The sequence below is a fragment of the Botrytis porri genome, assembly GCF_014898465.1.
Source record: "Botrytis porri strain MUCL 3234 chromosome Unknown BPOR_003, whole genome shotgun sequence".
Classification (NCBI taxonomy): domain Eukaryota; kingdom Fungi; phylum Ascomycota; class Leotiomycetes; order Helotiales; family Sclerotiniaceae; genus Botrytis; species Botrytis porri.
The window spans coordinates 1,623,593-1,644,628 of record NW_024066077.1 but is presented as its reverse complement, the minus strand read 5'-3'; the positions used below and the strand labels follow the sequence as shown (position 1 = coordinate 1,644,628).

Here is a 21,036-nt window from a genome sequence, read left to right as displayed (position 1 = left end):
TACACAGCAGACGCGATTGGGACAACCTAAGCTTTCCCCCACCAACAACCTGCGATAGACCCCCCAAAGCTCATCGAAGACATTAATCGAACTCCATAAACAATATGTATCAAAACAGACAGCCGGCGTATGCGCCCACACCTCATAGTTATATACCGAATACAGCATTATCCGCAACTATAAATTTGGATGAGGTAAATATCACTATCCATTTGAAAATGCCCCAGCTCATTCCAAAATTTAGGAAGTGAAGCTCGCCGAGTCTAGAGCAGAGCGCGACCTTCAAGACTCACTTGCAGAAGTCTTCAGTATCATAATCACTTTAGATCAACTCGAAAGAGCCTATCTTAAGGATGCGATCCCAGAATCAGACTACACTGAGACTTGCGACCGATTATTGAAGCAATACAAAGCTATATTAGCAGACGAAAGCGTAGCTAGGGAGTTTGTGGATTTGGAGACCTTCAAGAATGAATGGGATGTGTGTATATTCCGGAACTTCAATTCTCAATACGTGATAACTGAGTGCGACTCTTTACAGATAGATGTCCCAAGAGCCACGGAAAGACTTCGAATAGGATTGCCTAGCACCGTTACTGCACCCTCACATAATGCATCTACTTCAAACAACAACGGTACTAACGGAACGTTAATTCTCGAAGCGACACAAGATTTCATCACATTTTTGGATGCACTTAAGTTGGGATTATTGGCGAAGGATCAACTACATCCGCTACTGTCAGATGTCATACAAAGTGTAAATAAGGTTACGGACAAAGACTTTGAGGGCAGGGGGAAGATCGTTCAGTGGCTCATTGCTTTGAATCAAATGAGGGCAACCGAGGAGGTCAGTGAGGACAAAGCGCGAGAATTGGAGCTGGACATGAATTCGGCATATCAAGGATTTAAGGCGACCTTAGCTTAGAAGTCTGCCAGGTTGTCATAGGAGTCATCGGTGTAAACGCTAACTACCAAGCGATATCTATTTTGCGTACAGGGGCTCGACTGGACGAGGGGCCCCGGGTTCCTCTCATCATATAATTCACAAGTCAACTTGATTTAATCTTAGGGTTAGGAACTATCATATTGAGTTGTGCTCATTTCCAAACCGCTTGGTGGATCTCGTTGATTATTGATAATTTTGGATTGTCGAAGTTGTTCATGAATGCCATTTGATTCCCCTTAATTGTTACACTAGAAATGTCCAGAAACTAGGGTACACAAACTCATCCTCGAAAATGCGTCTGACTTGCTCAAGAACAAACTTTTCTACCTTGCCCACATTCTTGAGTACTTGCTTGCCATTCTCCCTTTGCCCAATCTCGCTCTCGACCTTGATCTCGTGCAGAAGAGCTCCCATTTTCATGCCAGCCGAAGCATCTGCGTCTTTCTCATCTGCACCAATAGCAGCATATGCATCTTCAGGCGATAGGAAACAGAAATGAGCTCTCTTGCGGATGTATGCCAGAACAGCAACCCCGTCAAACGATAGCCCCGTGATGTTCAATTTCACAGGAATGCCCACGAAGCTTGGCATAGGGTAGTCAAGTAAAATATCGACCGTGAGTGAAAGTCGGATATTTCCAGAGTATCGGACTCGGAATACGGTCTGGAGATCTTCCACCTTGGGCTCTCGAAATCTCCGTGGTGGTGATGTTGGCTCTTCACTTTCGCCAACGGGTTCCTCTGGTATCGTTTCTTCGGGGGCGCCGTCTCGAGTGGCTGGTCTGGTTGTTGAAGACGAAGCAGCGAGAGTGGATACACTGGTCTTCTCACGTAGCGATTGCTGGTTCAGATCCGCAATTTGTGGAGGAGTCATGGACCTTTCACTTGCCGCGTGAGATAAAGGCGTGTGAGATTGATTGCGGAGCGCGGATAGATGTAAAGATGGGCTAGGCCGGTCCGGCCATCCTTGAGGTAGATGTGCACCGGCAACCGCGGCTAGTGGGGTTTGAGTACCAGATAATCCACTAGCTAATTGAGAATGGAAATAACTCAAATTTGATGTTCCACCTGGAATACCAGGTGTGCTAACACCTAAAAAGGGACTTCCGGCGTCACCAGAAGCTTGCATTGATCGCAGGCCAGGATATCGTGTGTCAATATATGCAGGAGGGGTCGATACATGTGATGAACCATTTGCCGTTCTCTCTACTCGGTCCATCCTCCTTCTTTCTCGCAAAGACTTGGCGACTTCATTCTCCTCATCAGTTTGAGAATTCTCAGAGTTATCGTCGTCTTCGTCATCTTCTACATAGTCGTCATCGATGTCCTCGTAGAAATCAGGTAATGGATCGCAAATGTCTTTTAGTTCAACCTCTGGAGCAATTGAGCCAAATTCAAATGTGTGTACTTTAACACCCTTGATGAAGCGGGGCAAAGTCACGGTCTGGAACTTAGTATGTACAAAGTCTCGTATCCTTTCTGCGAGGGCAATTCCATCTGGCCCAGTAGTCAATGTCTCCCAATTGAGGTCGATAGACATTTGGCATGAATATTTTCCTCTTCCAATATGATCAATCAATCAATAATGTTGATTATAGTGATGACGCAACTGAACTGATGTTTTTGTCGGCTTCAGATAACAAACATTTCTTTTGCTGATTGGATGGGGAGAAGAGGGTAAAGAGAAGAACTATTGTCACCTTCTATTTGTTGAAGTGGTATTATTTGACATTGTTGTTCATGCCCTACCCGTATTTTGTGTTTTGTAGACGAGGATGATGATTAGTAGGCAATTGACATCTACCGTAGATGGGGAAGTTATTAAAGCAGCAGCTTTTGGTTGCTATAGCGGCACTCCATGGCTACTCACTGATGCTTACTAACTTCGCACTTCCGCACTTCCTCTTTCGATCTTATTGATTATTATGCTTGATCCCTTTCACCTAAGTTATGACATCCGCGGATAATTTTATTATTCGACTACTCCATAAATATCAATATACGAGCTGATTGAAAATAGATCAAGGGGAATCCTGGCCATGATCTACATCACTGAGCACTCGAACTTTCAATAAAAGATAGCTCCATCATTCATCTTGGTTCTTGGTTATTGGTTACAATACAATACTATCTACGTACATCAATTCATTGTCGAAATTCCAAATTCTTGCGGGCACAAAACCTGAAATTAGACTTCCGAGTATTTGAACCACTCCGGGTCGTCTGCCGCAAACCCTTCACAGCAGCAGCTCCCAGCATCCAACTTGTGATGTTAACTGGATGACGTTGCCTGAAACGCAAGACAATAAACTATCACATAAGGGTTTCAGAATGACATCTATCGAAGGACATTTGGTTTGGTATCAATTTTCACCAGAACGTATGGAGTAATATACCTGCATTAGTTTGTATGCAGTTATCTTCAGCTTCTCTGTCGTGTGATTTATTTGGCGCGCCAGTCTGCGTCTAATTAGCCGGCGCTTTTTTTTCCTTGTAAAAGTTTTTGACGGAATAAGCGGGCATACCTTGAGCTCACCTTTAGCAAGGATAACCTTACCCTGCACAATTCATCACATAACAACATTACATGTAAAAATTTCGGCTGATGCCCCTGGGCCTTGAAGGCTAGGCATCGAGGAGGCCCTCTGCTTATTTCGCATTTTCGACTCATCATGGTCTATCTGTCTCGAGAAGGTCATTTCCAAATGCCACGATGTTGCATGTAGGAAGATGGGTACTTTCCTTAATTTGCATGTAACACCTCATTTTCTCATTACATTATCGCTCGTAAGTGTGTGCCGCTTTCCTGCTCCCGATGGTATCACAGCTCCACAACTTGACTGCTAGCTGAGTTCTGGCCATCATTTCTACAGGTTTGAGTGGTGCGGAATCTCTACTCAAAAGAATTCTCCTTTACCAATCCACTCTATTTTAGGCGGTAGACGCGCTATGACATACTCATCTTCACTTGCTACTCTGTGAAAGGAAGGACACGACCAAGAACTGCCAATATCTCTAGGTCCATTGATAGCGACATCGCAGATGTGGTTGCTCTCCGCAATGTCAGCACTAAAAAGGGAAATATCCGGTCCAAGAGAAAACTAGGATTAGGCCTCCACTGGCAATTGCCTGAGTTCTGACCAGCCTTATCACATGATTGAATATAGCTGCATGTAAAATGCAAGGATTTGCATCCCTGGACCTGGAATTTCAACCACGCTTCTTCCCCTTTCTTATCGATCGGTGTTAGCCCATGTCACATTCGTTGCCCGTTGCTTGCGGGATATTAGCCGCAATACGACTGATAAGACTATCGGTCAGTCGAAGACGGTGGGTGTCGCGCTCTCTCAGGGGGCCTGTAGTTACACAAAGAAAGCCGCACGGCAAATTGTTCAACCTCACTCAAGTAATACTCCATAGCTAGCGTACAAAATCTTTCTTGCCACATATTTGATTGGCAGAATTTCGGAAGGAAAGAGATTGAACATGAGGACGCACTCTGGTGGAGAGGCAGTGTAACAATTGAATTGTTCAAGACTATATTGGCTGATTTATTTGGTAAAACTGACCTCACTTGTGCACTCTTCACATGTTGCTACATTCAATATGATGTAAAGAAAGACGATTGATATTAAGAAAAAAAAGTGTCGACTAAAAATCTACCACAGCAGAACGAAAACCCCCCAAAAGTAACAACACAATGAGATATTGTCCCATGAACTCCCAAGTATGCTTGTAGGATTACAGCAGCGATTCATGACCAATCTTTGCACCTTAGATTTCTGACCCTGTTCTAAATTCGCCTCTAGCTCCAAACCCCTTCATCTGCACGGATGCCCACAAAATATCCAGCTCCACTCGACTAGTCCCGTCGGAGACGATTGGAGAATTCCGAGGTGCCGCCTTCGAATATGGTTTAAAGGTTCGAGGAGGCATATTCTCTGATCCTAAATCAGTAGATGACTAAGCAGGAATGTTGGAGTCGCACTTACTTACGAGGGACAGCCACTTGTACATGGTTCTCCAGCATTGGATGTCTCAATTTTTGGTCCACTTGGGCAACTTCCACTCGCTTTGCAAGCAGCACATTTGACAATCTTGGTGTCGAAGTGTCTGTTGCAGCTTTTGTAGACGACGTAGTGAGTGCACATTTTGGCGGTTATTGTTCGGGAAAGTATCGTGAGCTTGTAATTGAAACTTTGAATTGACCTATTAAGACGCACCGGAATTAGCATTGGATATCAATGGCAAGGATAAGTGCTAGAAACTCTTTATCCTCAGAGAAAAGTGAAGCACAAGTAAAGTCTGGTACTTACTTGGACAATGGCGAACGTGCGTGAGATGATGTATTTGCTGAGGAACTTTTTATATGAGGAAAGCTGGCAGATAAATATATTGTAGATGATAGACTATTTGTGTGGTGGTGAACTTAGAAGTGATGATGGAGCTGTTGAACCTCTAAAATCATGGGCGACGGCAGCTTGCTTTATACACCGTCGTACCATTCCGAGTGAACGGTACTGCCTGTCATTCAATTTGGAAAATGTTGTTTGCTTTGCCATCCATCGCAGGATGTCTACACGAAGTCAGTCTGAGAGGGGGGGGTAGATGCCTGCCGACGAGCTGGTGTGCCTTCTTGTTGGTAGTTCTTTTCGTAAGAGGTTTAATGTAGTTGGAATTGGCAGATCGAGCTGTAGCCATAGAGGTATCATACCAGGCTTTCCGTGAATACCAACAAGAAAATAGCCGTCATCCGCCGCGCAAACGGTTGGCTAGAGGATTAAGGAACACTGCGAGAGTAGTGGTAGGGCGGGCAGGTATCAATTCCATCGCTGACATGGTATCGGTAGGGCGCCATAACTAAAAGCGCAAGCTCACATGGCCAATCCTAGATTGCAGGTACGGCGAAAGGAGGATCGATGCAGTTGCGGACAAGTCAAGCGTTCTGATGATTGAAAATTACAAAATGGATGATCCACCCGAGGCAGCAAGGACCTGCAAGGTTTGCAAAAGTTACAAGGACCAAATAATGGGACCTGCAACTAAACAACCCTTAACCATCTTCAGTAGCAAATGTAGATCTAGAGACTAGATTGATTAGAGGCTGGAAAGTAAAGGCTAGAGGCTAGAAACTAGAGTAGAGACCAGAGACCAAGGGGAAAAGAAATATGATTGCTCTACCTATTTTGAGCCAAGTACGGTACATTACAGTGGTTACACAATACACAAGCTTGATTTTAGTAGACCGATTTTAGATCATGGCTGAATGAACATGCGCGTGGAGATAGATAACTGGAAGAAAGAATGTATCTAGTGAGCTAAATCATGCCATTGCATAATACTATTAAAATCCTGTAAAGAAAATGAGATAAGTTGGGGGTTTTACGAAATTGGGGGTTTGGAGTTGACAGGAGATCAATCACATCAGTCAGTGCTCTCGCTAGGGTTAGGTGGTGTCGTCTAACGGGGATTTGACGTTTTTCCCCCTTCATTTTCGACTAAAATTCACCAGTTTTGTTCTTTTAAACACTAGTATGGAGTATATCTATCTAGCACTTAATAAAAGTGTTTCGAGTATGATCACACCAAATAACACCAGACCAAACTATAGACCAGGTCAAATCGCAAACTACAAGTCAGAGTGATTATCCGCCAAAAGAGGGAAAAAAAAGACCAAAGCCACCGTAAGAGTGCCATTTCCTACATGGGGTCGCAACATTGGTCGAATTAAATATCGAGAATTCGAAAGTTCTCTTAGTCTGTGTACAACTCTGCTCCAATAAACGGCTTAGATCCGATTAGAGACTGCGGCTCACAACATACACTACGATGCTAATGGCAGGCTTAGGCTTTTTACCACCGTAGTACCTCACGTAGTACCTATAGATCTCTCGGTTTTAGACGCTTTGAACCCTTTAGATGAATCATATTCAACGGGGGTGCCATGTGGATGTGTCAAGCGGACATTGTGAAAGAGGCTTCTCTCTACCTTTGAGATTGTATCAACCCAATTTTTTGTTCCAAAATAGAAAGATATCACGCCCCAAGAGCATTTAGTTCATGAGTTTCTATTAATCCAGAAAACGGCACAGCAAAACTTTCACACATTACTCAAGTACGTAAGGCTTCTCGAAGCTTTTTCTCGCTTTTTGCGACAACGGGAATCGACAAAGGGATCATCTTGCTGTAGGGCTGGGTTAACAAATTGCATCAGACGTATTCAACCAACGAAGCTAAACAAAGGTGCTGGGTGATAAGTCCAACCTCTAAACCTAGAGAAAACTTAATTGCGGGAGCGCCTCGGATCTTGTTTCTCTTATGGTCCACATTCAACTGGCGGCCCTGTTTGCTGACGGACTTTGGGGATTTCGGCAGATCCAAAAAGAATTCAGAATCTACAACCAATCCAACAATTCAAACCAAAAAAAAATCATATAGTAATCTTAACCGGTATCCTCTTTTTCTCTCACACATCTCTTACAATTTAATATTCTACCCAACAGCCGCAATTATACATATTTTCCATTCCTCTTTAGCTCGCATCGCTAGGGCCAGTCCAACGTTCACCAACGTTAAGTTGCCGCGATCTTGGTTACAATTGGCCCCTCGAGGACTGATCACCAACATATTCATCAGCTCGCCGTTCGTACTCATTCAATTAGTACAACTCTGCCCTACGGCTGAATCATTTCGCATCGGCAGGTGGCCGGACTTTTACATGCGTGATTGATTGTATTCTACGATTGTTGGCAGAAACGCCACTATGTCATGCACTTTCGCGGCAACGTCTCTACTTTCTCCTTTTCCATCGCTCATCTAAAAGTTTATCCCTGAAAATGGTCACAGTACGGCACTTGTAGCTGTCGAAGGAAGGTTTTGCGATTGGATTGGGCAATCTTCTGGACGGCCTGCTCCGGGGGCACCAGGCACATGTCGCCAGCAGGACTCGAGTTTTCTGCAGCTAAAAGACGATGAATGGATGAATGACGATGGTTTGAAGTATTGATTATTTCTATCATTGATGTTTCAAAAAGTTCACCGCACCTAGGAAGGATCTCGACTTTCTCGAAGATGGCTATTGTGTAACGATCATATGTAGGTACGGGCCATCAAATTACGGGCCAAGATTCGGTCAATGCAAGCAAACCTACCTACAGGAACAGGAATGTATATTCAATATTCTGAAGCAGGTCATATTGCAGTCTTCAGTCGGTATCGGCCCGCGCATCGGCCTCCCGACCTGCACTAAGGCATTTCCTGACTCCACAATGGGGGATGTAAAGGATTCCAACGGCTTCAAACTTAATATGTGTGGTTCATCACAGCACTTTAGCCTCTCGCGATACTCTGTCAAGTCACAAGGGGCCACAAGACCATTCGTTCTGCAGGGTTCCGACGTCATGTTATTTTGACGACGGATACCCACAGCCGTGTCCGCTGTCAAATACGGGAGATGATTGACTAATTCTGCGAAAGGAGACATACAGGATCTTGACTCGATCGAGCCTTTCGAGTTCCAATTTTTGAAATTCCCCTTGGCTTGCTACCCACGGGTTGCCTGGTTGAAATTACATTAGCTATAGGGTGATGACCTGATCAACCAGTGTCCATCTTCGATAAGCAATGTGATAGACACCGGATAATTTCGAAATTTTAGGAACTCATGTGTGACGTCCGTTTGTTAGCGGCACAGCGAATTGGAGGCGATTAATAGACGCCGGTGGAATGATTTTTGATACATCGTCTGAGAAAAACAAAGGTAATGAGTGTGAATTGAAGAAAGGGAGTGACTGTTCAACATCCTTGTACTTTCCTCGCAAGCAAGACCGCGTCAAGTGATGGTAGCACAAGAAGCTGCAGAGCAAGGGGTTTCTTTCAATATGAAGCCATTTCTTAGAGACGGACACCGGGGGAGGCTTTCTTCCGTATCGCAATGCCTAACTAATTATGAACTATCCTAGATGGGGCTACTCAAGACATTCAGAACACTTCCGGAGCCGAAGAGAGGAGAATTGACAACGTGAAATGGCAATACTGATCGATAGATATTGTTAGTAGACACTAGACACTAGATACTAGACAAAACACTAGAGGAGTAGACACTGTACTTTAACCAGGTTCCCTTGTCTAACAGACCCTAGGCTAAATACGATTCGATTTAAAATGTCCCACATACCTCCGAACTCCGAAAAACAACCACAGAAGAGTAGACAACGCACCTACCACTACCACTACCACTACCATTACGACTTACTACCTACTACCTACTACACATCATGAAATGAAAGTCCTGTGAATACCACATAGACAAAGACGAAGACGAAGACGAAGACGAAGACAAAGACAAAGACAAAGACAAAGACAAAGACAAAGACAAAGACAAAGACAAAGACAAAGACAAAGACAAAGACAAAGACAAAGACAAAGACAAAGACAAAGACAAAGACAAAGACAAAAGACAAAAGCATGTGCAATCATCTTTCTAGCATGATTTGATGGTATTATCAAGAACACGCACAAAGGCTTAGATCGGCAAAATCTCTATAAATACCACTTGCATCCACATTCTTCTCTGATTTGCTCCATAGGAACCGTGATCCCTTTTGGACCTGATGAGAATTCGGAATCGGATTGTATATTCATTGGGAAAGAAAATAAAAATGATTTCATTCCTGTTCAAAAATCTTCCTGAAATCCACCAATGAAGATGCTTTCAGAATGAGATATGCTCATAGCTACATGTCGCGTAACACCAGTGCATGCATCCGAAGTCCACCGGGTTCACCATAACTCTCATTTACGCTCTGCCCTGCAATCACGGAGATAAAATAAACTTGAAGAAAGATACTATAGCGGAGCTTCACCATCTAGAACATTCACAATCCAATCACAATCACATTCTGGGCGTGGTGCATAGTCAGACGGATCATAGTCATCGTCAAGAGGAGGCGGGAGGGAACGCAGGGGAAATCTTGCTATCAAACATTACTCCACTGGTACTTTTCCGAGAATTGGTTTGTCCCAAAAAAGTGAACACTACTGCTGATGGACCATACGTCCCATTGAAGCATGCATGTATGCCCTCTAACTGTATGGCAAAACCGCAATGCATTTGGCTCTCTCGGCCGTTTCATCATTAATAGAAGGTAATCCGCTCTTGCATAAGTGAGTCTTGCAACACATCGAATCAGCACACCATCACAATTCTCGAGGCCCAAATCGAGGCCCGTCTGCCTTCGGTCTATGGTCAGCTTAACATCACGTGACTAAATTTATTCCAAGTCCATGGTTCAATGAGCCTTGGTGCTCGTTCATCTTCATGAACCATATGCCGACGTCTCGTAATGGAGGCTGAGCCCATAATAGAGAATAAGAGGGCCTTGTTGGTTTTTTGTTGGTGCTGCGTGTTTTCGCCAGAGGAAGGAGAGAAGATCTTCTGGCACTCTGGATGATGACGCCTGGCAACAAGTCGGCTTGAGATATTGCTTTAGGCAAATTTCTACTCGCATCCTTCCTTTTCTTGCGTTTTACAAGACTTCCAATTAGTGTTCGTCAACCGGCACACTCGTTCATAGTTGGTTTTCGTGTTGGCAGTCTGCGAGTCACACCTCACTTTCCCATGAACAATTGTGCATGCTCTTTGAAGATAGGAGAATGCTCGCCTCTTTCACGTCACAGCCTCAGCGTTAAGCCATCTACAGTATTGTACGAGCGGCGTGTGATATTGGCATGTTTTTGGAGACTACTGAGCGCTTTGCTCGCGATTATTGCCTCTCAATTTTTCCTAGCTTCATGACAAGTCTTTATTTACCCCCTCTTCATTCCACTCATCAGCTAACTCTCTTCCTTTCTTCTCGCATCATGATAATTGTGGATTGGCTGGTGTAGAGATCAGGCACATAGATTGTTCAGTGGCTTGATGTGCTAGAAGGAAATCATCGGTGGATGTCCTCTTCCAGCTGCTCGTTTTGATTACTATTCCCGTCCACCATGATATCTATCAGGAGAGCATGTCACTGGACTGTACCCAATGAAGTACACGTCCACTTTGCACCTCATGCATACCTAGGTAGTTATTGAAAGGTGCGAATCTACAAGCACAAATGGTTTAACCTCGGCATTCATTAAGGTTAACCTATCTCAAGCTCGGATACCCCTGATGCGACTTTTGCTCATGTCCCCTCTTTCTGCCATTCCGATCTTCATTCTTGACGGCGGGGTTTTATCCAATCAACAGAATGTTAATCAGCCTTCAGTCGCAAACTGAATGGAAAGAGGGCTTGGAAGAGCCTATTATTTGTTTTCGTAACTTTACAACATGCATTTCCCCATTAGGAAATCAGCTTCGTCGTCGTCGTAGCTATACTTTCAACATACATCTTCATGTATCTGCATGAATAATGATGTTTTCAATCTGCTTCAAAAAGACAAAGTTTGATTTGCAATCATGCTTCTTACTTTTGATTGCCCAATTACCACGTTATTCATCAGCCCACCAATCTTTCTTCCACGTGCGTTAATCCTGCATGATTCGGCGTTCAAGTCGCTCCAACCGCGGTAGAAGGCTCAGTAGTTGGTGGAAATCACACCATAAAAGAACGGTGACAATTTTTTATTCTTTTCCAGAAATTCTTCTCTTCTTACTTTCAAATCAAAACCTCTTCAGTTTCCCCTAAAAAGTTCATCCCATCTCATCCGCACCAAAGCCAAAAAATCCCATCCACCTCCTTCCTTAGACCTCTTCTGCGACCCCATCTCGCTCGTACAACATCCTTCCCGTCACACGTTTCAAACAACCTCTCCCGCAATCCTTCCCCCAAATTACCTCAACAATTTTCCGGGACGCAGAAAAGTAAAATAGCATACCTAGCCAAGCATCTAGGAACACTCTCGTATTCAATTTATTTAAACTTATTCAGTCACATTACCAAATCCGCACCCAGAAAATGTCCTCCCAAATCCCAGCCAATGCAGGAGCATCCATGCCTGCTTCCGAAATCCAGGCTCTCGCCATGAGCGGACAGGAAAACTTTATTCCCGCTGCTGAAGAGGCAAGTCAGGATTCGCATTCTTTTCTGTATCTGGCTCCGAAGACTTCGGCTGGTTATCCCGTGGCTCAGTCGGCCAAAATGTCTGCTGCTTTGACGCCGCGTCAGCTGGGAAATCAGACGCGTGTTACAGTTGGGGGTGAGAAACTCGGGGAGAAAGGAGTTGGTGATGAGGATGGTCGTGCCAAGAATTCGGGCAGCATCGAGCAGGAATTGGGAAAGCCGTCGAGGAGTGAGAGCATGAGTAGTCAGGCGAGCAATAGCACGGTTGCTAGTGTGGATGGATCAAAGGGGATGAGTTCAAGGCGATTCTTGAAGTTGGGACCGGTTCATTTTGGCGAGGCAGGTTTGGGCGATTGGAGTGAGGAGGTGGTGGAGTAGATGGCGTTCTACGATTGTGGATGATGTGAATGGGATCATGAGTTACGGTTATTGCGGCAATTTTGTGTCACACACTTGATGTGATGGTATTGCGAAGGTGCAGGTGAGCTTAGGATATTGGGAAATGGAGTATGAGATATGAGATATGAGATATGTGGCTTTTGGTCAGCGATTTCGGGGTTTGAGAATACATGGGTTGATAATTGAGGGAGGGTTGATTAACCGCGCGGTGGGATGGAAATTTGCACGCACAAGGGGCTTGTTGGCAAGTATCGTTCTCGTCCCAAAGGAGTATTGTTCATGAGTCATGAATCACGAAATCTTTCATGCATTTCACATTTTGCGTTTTCTCGCTTTCTTTCCTATTTGGCTTGTTACCTACGTAGTTTGTTTCATCATTCTTGGGAAAGAAAATCAGGATCGCAAGGTAGTAACGAATGGCCACATGGGAATTTTAGAAATCAATTCAAAGTTCAATGGTACATTGATAATATTTGGGCCTCGACCCCAGAATCCTAAACCTGAGTTCTGACAAGTTTGACAAATCCCGTTACACGGAAATAGAATGCATTCAAGACGCAGCATTCTACTATACTATGCTATTCTTGCTCACGAGGTAAAACGAGGTAAACGATCTATCTTACCTTGGCAACATTTTCATTTCGTTTCCAGAGCTCACATCAGCATCAGCATCAGCATCGCTTCACTGCCACAGATCCATGGCCATCTACCGCGGTAAATCAATCTTACCTCGCGTCACACGAACACCCATACCATGTGTTGGTATCTTCGTACTCTTGCAACCATTCATCGATTAGTATTTCTTCTTCCACACACGATTTCGTATTGTTACTCATGAATGGTTATCATATTTCCCGTGACTTCATAATTGCGCCTTGATTTTTCTGTGAAAGATTGATTCTCACAAGAGATGGGATGAGATTGGTATAGAAGAAATATCACATCAGATTCTCGTAAAATTGAACTTTCTACGATGATTGATATGTGTAGAAGATTAGGGAAACATTGATATTGCACGAGAGAGTTTGAGGGGAAGTTTTTCTTATTCTTTATTGTCATTTATTTGTCTTGTTGTTCGTTAATTGTTTTGGAATACTTGATTGGGAAGATGATCTTGGGTCCACGAACTGGAAATTGGAATGGGTGAGAGGATTGGATTGGGGGGTCGTAGATTTCTCAATGTTGTGAGATGACAAGGTAGGTTGCTAGATCGACATGATGAGGATATTGTCATGGTCAAGATTCATGATCTGGGTGGAATATTTACGATATGACATGGTAGAATATCTTGGTTTGAAAGACGAGATATAGATATATGTGAGGTCCATGAATTCTTCTCGCTGGGCCATCGTGAGTTGAAGGGGCGATGGAGATTATAGCTAGGGTTACGGGAGTGAGGTGGAATGGAATAAAATATAGAGGATTTTGTATTGAGAATTCACATTATGTTGGTCTGATCCAATCTAGATTTTATCAAAATGTGCAATGACAAACGGAAAAGGAGGAGGAAAGGAGGAAATCAGATAGATTTGGAAAGAGAGAACTTTGTTAGACGTGGAGAGATCAGCGAGGTTATCATTCCTTCATCATCATATCTTTGCATCCTCTCATATACTATTTCCGAAGTTGAAGAATCTCCCCATCGATTACCTCTTCATTCTTCTCCTAACATCAAGTAATCAAGTATAGTATCACTCACCAACTCAGCCCTGACTGAGCACTTACATAAAAGTCTTTGAACAGTATACTTCCCCTCCTCTCCTTCCACAAACCTCCCATCCAACCCCACATAATACATATCCAGTAACACAGAAACACAAAACACAACAGTAGCTTCACCACACATACCCACCACGCATATACACCACACTAGCCTACAAATCGGCTACCGATGTGCATGCATATTGCATATTGCATATTGCATACTGCAGAGATACCTACCTACCTACCTATGCAAATGTATGTTCCCGAGGAAAGTGGAGTGACGGACGGAGGCCATGTGCGGGAGGGAAGTAGGTCGATGTAGTGACGAGGTGCTCACGCAGCCTTGTTTTGTGTGGTTTGGTTTGCGGATAGATGGGCATGTCGACTGTGAGTGAATGGGTTGTTGATTTCGGAGATGTAGTGAGGATGAAGACTGTGATGATAATTTGAAGGAAAGAAGATGTAATGTGATCTTGTGCTACGGCGTCCGCAGAGGCTAGGGAATTTCGAATTGATAACTCGCGATGATATACTGAGTTCAACGAATCTGGGATAAAGATGTACATGACTATTTGTCGGTTATTCAATGAGATTTGAGAACTCACTACATCTGTCTGTCGTCTTTCATCCGACTTGGAAATTCTACGTAGACTGGGGGAAGGACTGCATATTTTACAGTCGAAAGCCTCATGAGCTCCGTATAAAGTGTGCCGCTGGAGTATATATATATATATATCTATACCACGTGTTCTTCTTTCAAATCATCATCTTTCAGGGAACTTCACAAGGACTCATACCCTCTTATCTTAACGGCCAATCTGACCTCCGAAAACATGAGTTATGCACATGAAGGAGTAGTAATATGTATCTTCTGGACAGCGATTGAATCACGACTTGTTGTCCTAATTCTCGCATCTGGATTTCAATTTTCAAGAACATAAGGCAGCACACAGGATCCTCTTCAATTTGCCGTACCTGGATTGCTTTCAATCTATCCATACAATTACTGGACTACCAGCAGCCGCTCAAAAAGGATTACCTAATGAATGTGAGATGGACAACAAATTCCTCATAACTACTTTGAAAAAACGTACTTGGAAAAGAACGGTGGCCAGATCTTTGCCTTTTTCTCTATACGACAGAGAAAAAGAACACGTTCAGTTAAGATATCTCCAAGGCACAATATCTTCTCCAATATCCAAGCACCTACGGAATAATATGGCGCGAATACTATGTCCAATAGCTTGGGGCATAGTTCAGTTTGTTTAAGTATTGAAGGCTTTTGAGACACCGAAAAATTCTTCAGAATATTAATGTTGACTACATCTCCCGGTCATCACAGATGCTTTCACCCTTATCATGAATGAGGGTGGAACTGACTGGCCTCTCACAAAAAACCTCATTGATTCAAAAGCTCGGGTATTCAGAGAACTTTTGAATGCCAAAGACCTAGACATTGAGGCTAGAGATTATTAATATTATACTAGTTCATCAACAACTCCAAGCTCCAACTTTTTAGAACCAAACACCATGGAAATTATATCCCATTTTCATTATTTTACCATCCATACCCCACGACTGTTTCCGTAATCATAAACACTTGGGGTCTATTCTGAATATTAGATTCTTGATCCAGCTGGCTGTCTAGTCTCATCTTTGAAACTATCATCATTATCTTAACTTGTTTCATCGCGATAATGCATCGATGGATCCTCTGCTCTTGATGGTGGAACGTCCCTATATTGGCCATCGGCTGTTAACTCCTGGGATCTCAACATGATTGCTCGATCTTTCTTCTTCCCTAATCCCATTCTCTGTCTTCTCGAACCAGTTCCGTATCCCTTGTGTCGACCCATCACACTACCCATCCCAATGGTGCGATGCTTTCGATTGCAATACCATGTTCCACCAATGACTAGGACAATAAACGCGAGGACTGTTGGAAGGGCAATGTAGAGAGAAGCACCATGTGGAGCTTTGCTTGGAGATTGACGATATGGTTCAGGCGCGGGAGAAGTAGTCACCATGAGTGTTGGTCCTTGTGCGGAAATGATATCCGTTTTCTGGGTGGGTGTGACGAATAAAGTTACGTTGTTGAACTTCATGCCCTTTAACCAGCTCTTATCTATTGTCCAAGCAATGAAACCAAGATTGTGAATTGTGGGCGCTGATTGAAAAGCCTGTACTCCTCCGCCTGAAGCATTCACATAGTTTGCCTGTATTAAAACCGAAATGTTCGACCCAGCGAAGTACCGAGCATCCCAAGTAACTGTCTCATGTCAGCAATTACCCTATACAACAAGATAGAAATGCTAACCATAATATGTCTCGTCGACATATACACTGGATCCATTATCTGGCTTACAAAACGGTGCAAATTTTCCTTTGAGGTTGTGGCAGATCTCAAACGCTCCGCCACCTGTCGATGTAGGCACCGCTTCACTAGATGTAGATGTTGATGTTGCCTCAGAGATAGAGGAAGCACTGGTAGCAGTCAATTGTGCCGGAGCAGCATCACTTGTAGTGACTTTACCATTGATCGTCGTAAGGATGGGAGTGACTGTTGACCCATGCCCACTGGCATCGACGGTGACTAATGGATTTAATCCTTCATCTGTAATTGAGATTGTATTTTCTGATGCTGGAGTTGCTTTGTTTGTCGCAGTGGCATCTGTTAAGGTAGAAGTAGGAGATCCACTTGAGGAATCATCGCTGGAGTTGACTGTATCAGATTCTGTAGAAGAATAAGTCAATAAATGATTCTTGAATAGAAGTTAGTTAGTAGTTACTTGCCTGCTCTATGAGTTGGGGAGGCTTCTATAATTCCATATAGAAGGCCCATTACTATCGCGAGAAGTGACACTCGCATTATGCCTTTTTCCTACCTAGGTATTATTCAATCACGACTACACCTTCACCGACTTGATGTTAAACCAAACTGATTGACCTTAGAGGGTTCGGAATAACGAGGAATCAAGGAATCAAGAAACGAAGTAATTCTTATGGAAACATTGTAATTGATAGATTTCAACGAGCATATTGAAATGGATAGCTGAGGGAAGGGATTCAAAGCACGGACAAGATCAAGCTTGCCTGTGCACATTTACGTTCCTGACTAATTGACATGGGCTTTCTTATTGATGATATCTCATTGGCTGTCTTTTGAATTTTATACTTTCGGGTGTAACCGAATTCTGGGGATAGTGTCAGTGACATCAAATGATCGCTGTCGCCGTCTATTCTCCACTCCATCAGTGACCATTTGGTGCACATCAACACATACAAGTTTTTCAACAATCTGTCTGTACTTTATTAAAATTCGGTCATTTTGCTCTTGAGCACTTGAACCGATAATCACACCTGTAGTTCTGCGCTCCAGAATCAAAACTGACATACGGCTCTTTGAACCTAACCTTCAACTTTTATATAATTGGCATTTTGTAGGATAGTCTTTGTTGTCTTTGGATAGCTGTGATCAAGTAATCCTTCGGTTATTCCAGGGGCTGGCTCAACAGGAACCACAAAGAACTTGGCTTGAAGTATTCATTTACATTATGCTCTCGAACCAAAACATGCGCAAAGTCATTTCAACTCATACCATATAGGAATGACTTTTGCTCTTTCTCACAAAATTGCTGCATGCATTCTTCATGATGTTTGTGTCAGCGTGTTTGCAAACCGAAGACATTAATAAGGCCCACTGGGTGATATGTTTGGGAGTACATATAATGCTGCCAGAGAAAGATATTCTCTTACAAATAGAAACATTGATTCGTGTAGTCTGTACCAAGGACCTACAAGGCTTTTATGGGAAATCATAGCTTCATTCTTAAAGAATTTAGCAGCAGTTCACTTCCAATTCTATTTGGCATATGATTGGTAGACTGTGTATCGTTTCTCATTACTCTCAGGTTAAACGGATGATGCAAATTTCTCACCTTCTCATGAATTGCTATCTTCTGGGGTTTCATGGGTCTTTTGAGCATAGATTTCTTCAAAACTAACGAAATTAATGATTAGAGAGAATCGCATGTTTTTGGATGATTTATAAGAGTATTTGAGTACTTTGTGGCACTTATTTAAGCCTTTTCAATTCCGCTGCCAGGTTCTTTTTGAAACAAAGATAAAGGGAAAAACATGTGTTTCAATGCAAAGGTAGTTTAGAATAAGAGGATACATGCGGCCTTGGAATATTAAAGTAATAAAAAGATGCATATTATGCTGCTAGATGTCAAACTCCATCTATCAGGTAGCAATTTGCTATATCCTTCGCCTGATTTTCTCAAGTATATCAAGTCCCAGTAAAATTTCAATATAATAGAGCACACAACAATTCAATCAATTGAAATATAAATTCACCTCAACTTCGGTTGGCTCAGCCTTAAAAATTCTTGCATCCTCCTTCCTTTTCTCTTTTTGTCTCCACAAACTTTCACACAACCACCATCGCATACCATAATCATGGCTATAGAACAACCCCCTCTTATTGTTGACCCTGATAGGATTGATGATCTACCCAAACCTTCCCCCTACACTCTTGCTGAGGCTTCCATCCCTGATCGTATCGAGTGTATCGTAAGTATTGATTCCGCCTCTATGATGGGTTATAGATTGAGTGTTGATTGAATTGAACTGACATTCTTGTTCTCAGGTTCCAATATCTGTCCGCCCCTCTCTCATCGATCCTAAAAACAAAGGTCTTTATGTTGATAAGGCTGTATCTCCTGGAGACATCTTGTTTACAATTAAAAAGCCTTTGTTCGCTATTGTAGGTGTTTCCATGTCACTCTTTCCTCCCTTCCTTGTTCATCACCTTCTTTAAATCTATATGCTCCCAATTTTCTTGTTCATAGATTTCAGAAATCTTGAATGTTGTTTCTTTTCCTCAAACCCTTAAATTCACGCCGCACATCTATTGCAGCTCTAAAAGGAGCACTTACAGTTCCTATCATAAAAAAACTCAATTGAGGCTTTATTTTCCATTACTCAGCAATATATGAGTCTAGATACATTCCTAATACTTCATCCACCTCAGAGCAGTCCATCAAACTTGAATGCTTCAAAAATATACTAACCTTTTAATAATCATAGGTCGAACACGAGAACACGAGATTAAGAACCTGCGAAAACTGCTTTGCATACCAGAGCGTGGAGGATGAAATAGGAACTGTCAGTACTGTAGAGAGAGGTATCGAGACAGCTATCCCATTCGACCAGTGTGGAAGCTGTGGGGTATACCACTACTGTGACACGGTAAGGTTAATACTTGTCGTTATTTTCAATCTGTTGAATCTGGGTTGAAATGCTAAGTCAAAACAGAAATGCCAGAGGGAAGCATTTGAACACCATCATAAGCATGAATGTCTTGCTTTCGTAGAATTTTTATCCGAAGAGCCCTTAGCAGAGAGGTTCATTGAGCGTACGGATTTTCGCTTTGTTCTCCGTTTCCTGTCCATGGCCAAGGCAAATCTTCTGACAGAAGCAATAATGAGGGAATTCTTCACAGCACCGATAGGGAATTTGTATGACTTCGAGCCTTCTATGGAGACCTCCTACAGAAATTTGAGTCTCAATTTGAAACTTCTCGCAAAGTCGCCTGTGCACGAAGATTCAGTCTTACATCTTCTCTGCTTTGTAAGTTGACAAGTTCGGAGATTTAATTTTGCACAGTATTAGAAGGCTAATTACTTTATCAGGCTGTTCATCAATCTATTCCGATGTACCAACCATTCATATGCGAATTCAATAGGCATGATATAAGTTATTGGAATACAAGTTCTCCAACAAGAATTGCTTGTGGTGGTAAGTAAAGCTCATTCTATTGTTGTTAAAATAAAGAAATAATAACAAATATGTTTCTAGCCTGCTACGAGCCGTTCATCACAATCATGAGAAACGATTGCAATGCCAACACTCGCGAGTACTTTGACGGAATGTCATACATTATACAAGCTAATCGTGCGATCCCTGCCAACACTGAGATTACCCGCCGTTTCAGTTCTTGGAATGACTACGAAGCCCGCCGTCTTGAATTCATGATGAAAGAAAAACTTGATTGCAAGTGTAATTTATGTATTCGAGGAAATCTAGGACCAACAGGTGACCTTCGAGAGCGCATGCTTGCAGTTTCCATTTGCAATTACAAGCCTGGACTCGACAAGGAGTTGCTGAAAGAACAACTAGCCATTGATCACAAAGTTATTGCTGATCTGAGATCCAATGGATTCGGCTACGATTGCCCTGATCTAAGAAGAGTGTATATGAGTGTATTCAGCGGTCAATTTGATCGAGACTGCCGAACTAGAACTCAAGATTATAAAGGGTCCTTGAAACTTCTTCTCGCCGTCTACTACTTGATCGACCCAGTGGCATGCCCGGCACCATCACCGGAAGAACGCATCAAAGTTCTGCATTTCCTCGTTGTTATCGCCTACAGTCGAAAAGACCCACGATTCAAGGTCAGCGAGATCGTCCTCAAAATGCGCAAATTCATCTATCATTGGCGTTCGCAGCTCGTTCACTACTCCAGGCAAATGGGTGGCCCCAATACCAGGATTGCTACATTCCATCGAAATGCATTCAAGGAAGACCTAGAGGCTAGTGATATACCTGTTTACACGGATAAAGATTCTCTCGTGAAGGAATTGAATAGTTGGTTCAAGTTGCTTGGTTTTGCTGAGATGACATCAGAGCAGATTCTTCGTACCTAGATGGACCAAATAATGTGTAGGGAGGGCACTTCGTGGTTGAAATGACTTTGACATGTATTGCATTGACAGAAATTGTGATTTCTCCCACATAGGACTATGGAGGAATCATGGAGGAGAAACCGTAGGGGGCTACTCACAGGGGATGCCAATAGTATTCAATATGGGAGGAAACAGATTGCAAGACCGAATTCAATGCGGAGGTAAAATGCACACGAGATACAGTATAA

The 21,036-nt window shown here is 43.0% G+C and overlaps 9 protein-coding genes across 9 annotated transcripts; 5 read left to right on the top strand and 4 right to left on the bottom strand.

The window, feature by feature from the left end:
• Positions 1-104: 104 nt before the first annotated feature.
• EAF01_002543 (uncharacterized protein) lies at positions 105-925 on the top strand (the record flags this gene model as incomplete). Its single annotated transcript, XM_038910796.1, has 3 exons — positions 105-194; positions 245-481; positions 542-925. The coding sequence occupies 3 exons, from the start codon at positions 105-107 to the stop codon at positions 923-925; spliced, it is 711 nt and encodes a 236-aa protein (XP_038773718.1).
• Positions 926-1,189: 264 nt separating this feature from the next.
• Positions 1,190-2,485, bottom strand: EAF01_002542 (uncharacterized protein; the record flags this gene model as incomplete). The annotated part of the gene is made up of 1 exon (XM_038910795.1): positions 1,190-2,485. One exon carries the CDS (start codon positions 2,483-2,485, stop codon positions 1,190-1,192), a length of 1,296 nt encoding a protein of 431 aa, XP_038773717.1.
• Positions 2,486-4,719: 2,234 nt separating this feature from the next.
• On the bottom strand, positions 4,720-4,975 carry EAF01_002541 (uncharacterized protein; the record flags this gene model as incomplete). Its single annotated transcript, XM_038910794.1, has 2 exons — positions 4,720-4,886; positions 4,942-4,975. 2 exons carry the CDS (start codon positions 4,973-4,975, stop codon positions 4,720-4,722), a joined length of 201 nt encoding a protein of 66 aa, XP_038773716.1.
• A 497-nt stretch (positions 4,976-5,472) lies between these two features.
• On the bottom strand, positions 5,473-5,784 carry EAF01_002540 (uncharacterized protein; the record flags this gene model as incomplete). Its single annotated transcript, XM_038910793.1, has 2 exons — positions 5,473-5,663; positions 5,712-5,784. 2 exons carry the CDS (start codon positions 5,782-5,784, stop codon positions 5,473-5,475), a joined length of 264 nt encoding a protein of 87 aa, XP_038773715.1.
• Positions 5,785-7,708: 1,924 nt separating this feature from the next.
• Positions 7,709-7,951, top strand: EAF01_002539 (uncharacterized protein; the record flags this gene model as incomplete). The annotated part of the gene is made up of 2 exons (XM_038910792.1): positions 7,709-7,731; positions 7,792-7,951. 2 exons carry the CDS (start codon positions 7,709-7,711, stop codon positions 7,949-7,951), a joined length of 183 nt encoding a protein of 60 aa, XP_038773714.1.
• Positions 7,952-9,108: 1,157 nt separating this feature from the next.
• On the top strand, positions 9,109-9,431 carry EAF01_002538 (uncharacterized protein; the record flags this gene model as incomplete). Its single annotated transcript, XM_038910791.1, has 2 exons — positions 9,109-9,151; positions 9,253-9,431. The coding sequence occupies 2 exons, from the start codon at positions 9,109-9,111 to the stop codon at positions 9,429-9,431; spliced, it is 222 nt and encodes a 73-aa protein (XP_038773713.1).
• Positions 9,432-11,891: 2,460 nt separating this feature from the next.
• On the top strand, positions 11,892-12,374 carry EAF01_002537 (uncharacterized protein; the record flags this gene model as incomplete). The annotated part of the gene is made up of 1 exon (XM_038910790.1): positions 11,892-12,374. One exon carries the CDS (start codon positions 11,892-11,894, stop codon positions 12,372-12,374), a length of 483 nt encoding a protein of 160 aa, XP_038773712.1.
• A 3,401-nt stretch (positions 12,375-15,775) lies between these two features.
• On the bottom strand, positions 15,776-16,968 carry EAF01_002536 (uncharacterized protein; the record flags this gene model as incomplete). Its single annotated transcript, XM_038910789.1, has 3 exons — positions 15,776-16,368; positions 16,417-16,833; positions 16,893-16,968. 3 exons carry the CDS (start codon positions 16,966-16,968, stop codon positions 15,776-15,778), a joined length of 1,086 nt encoding a protein of 361 aa, XP_038773711.1.
• A 1,592-nt stretch (positions 16,969-18,560) lies between these two features.
• On the top strand, positions 18,561-20,858 carry EAF01_002535 (uncharacterized protein; the record flags this gene model as incomplete). The annotated part of the gene is made up of 6 exons (XM_038910788.1): positions 18,561-18,674; positions 18,751-18,867; positions 19,191-19,352; positions 19,419-19,733; positions 19,796-19,901; positions 19,962-20,858. 6 exons carry the CDS (start codon positions 18,561-18,563, stop codon positions 20,807-20,809), a joined length of 1,662 nt encoding a protein of 553 aa, XP_038773710.1. The 3' UTR covers positions 20,810-20,858.
• Positions 20,859-21,036: the final 178 nt, after the last annotated feature.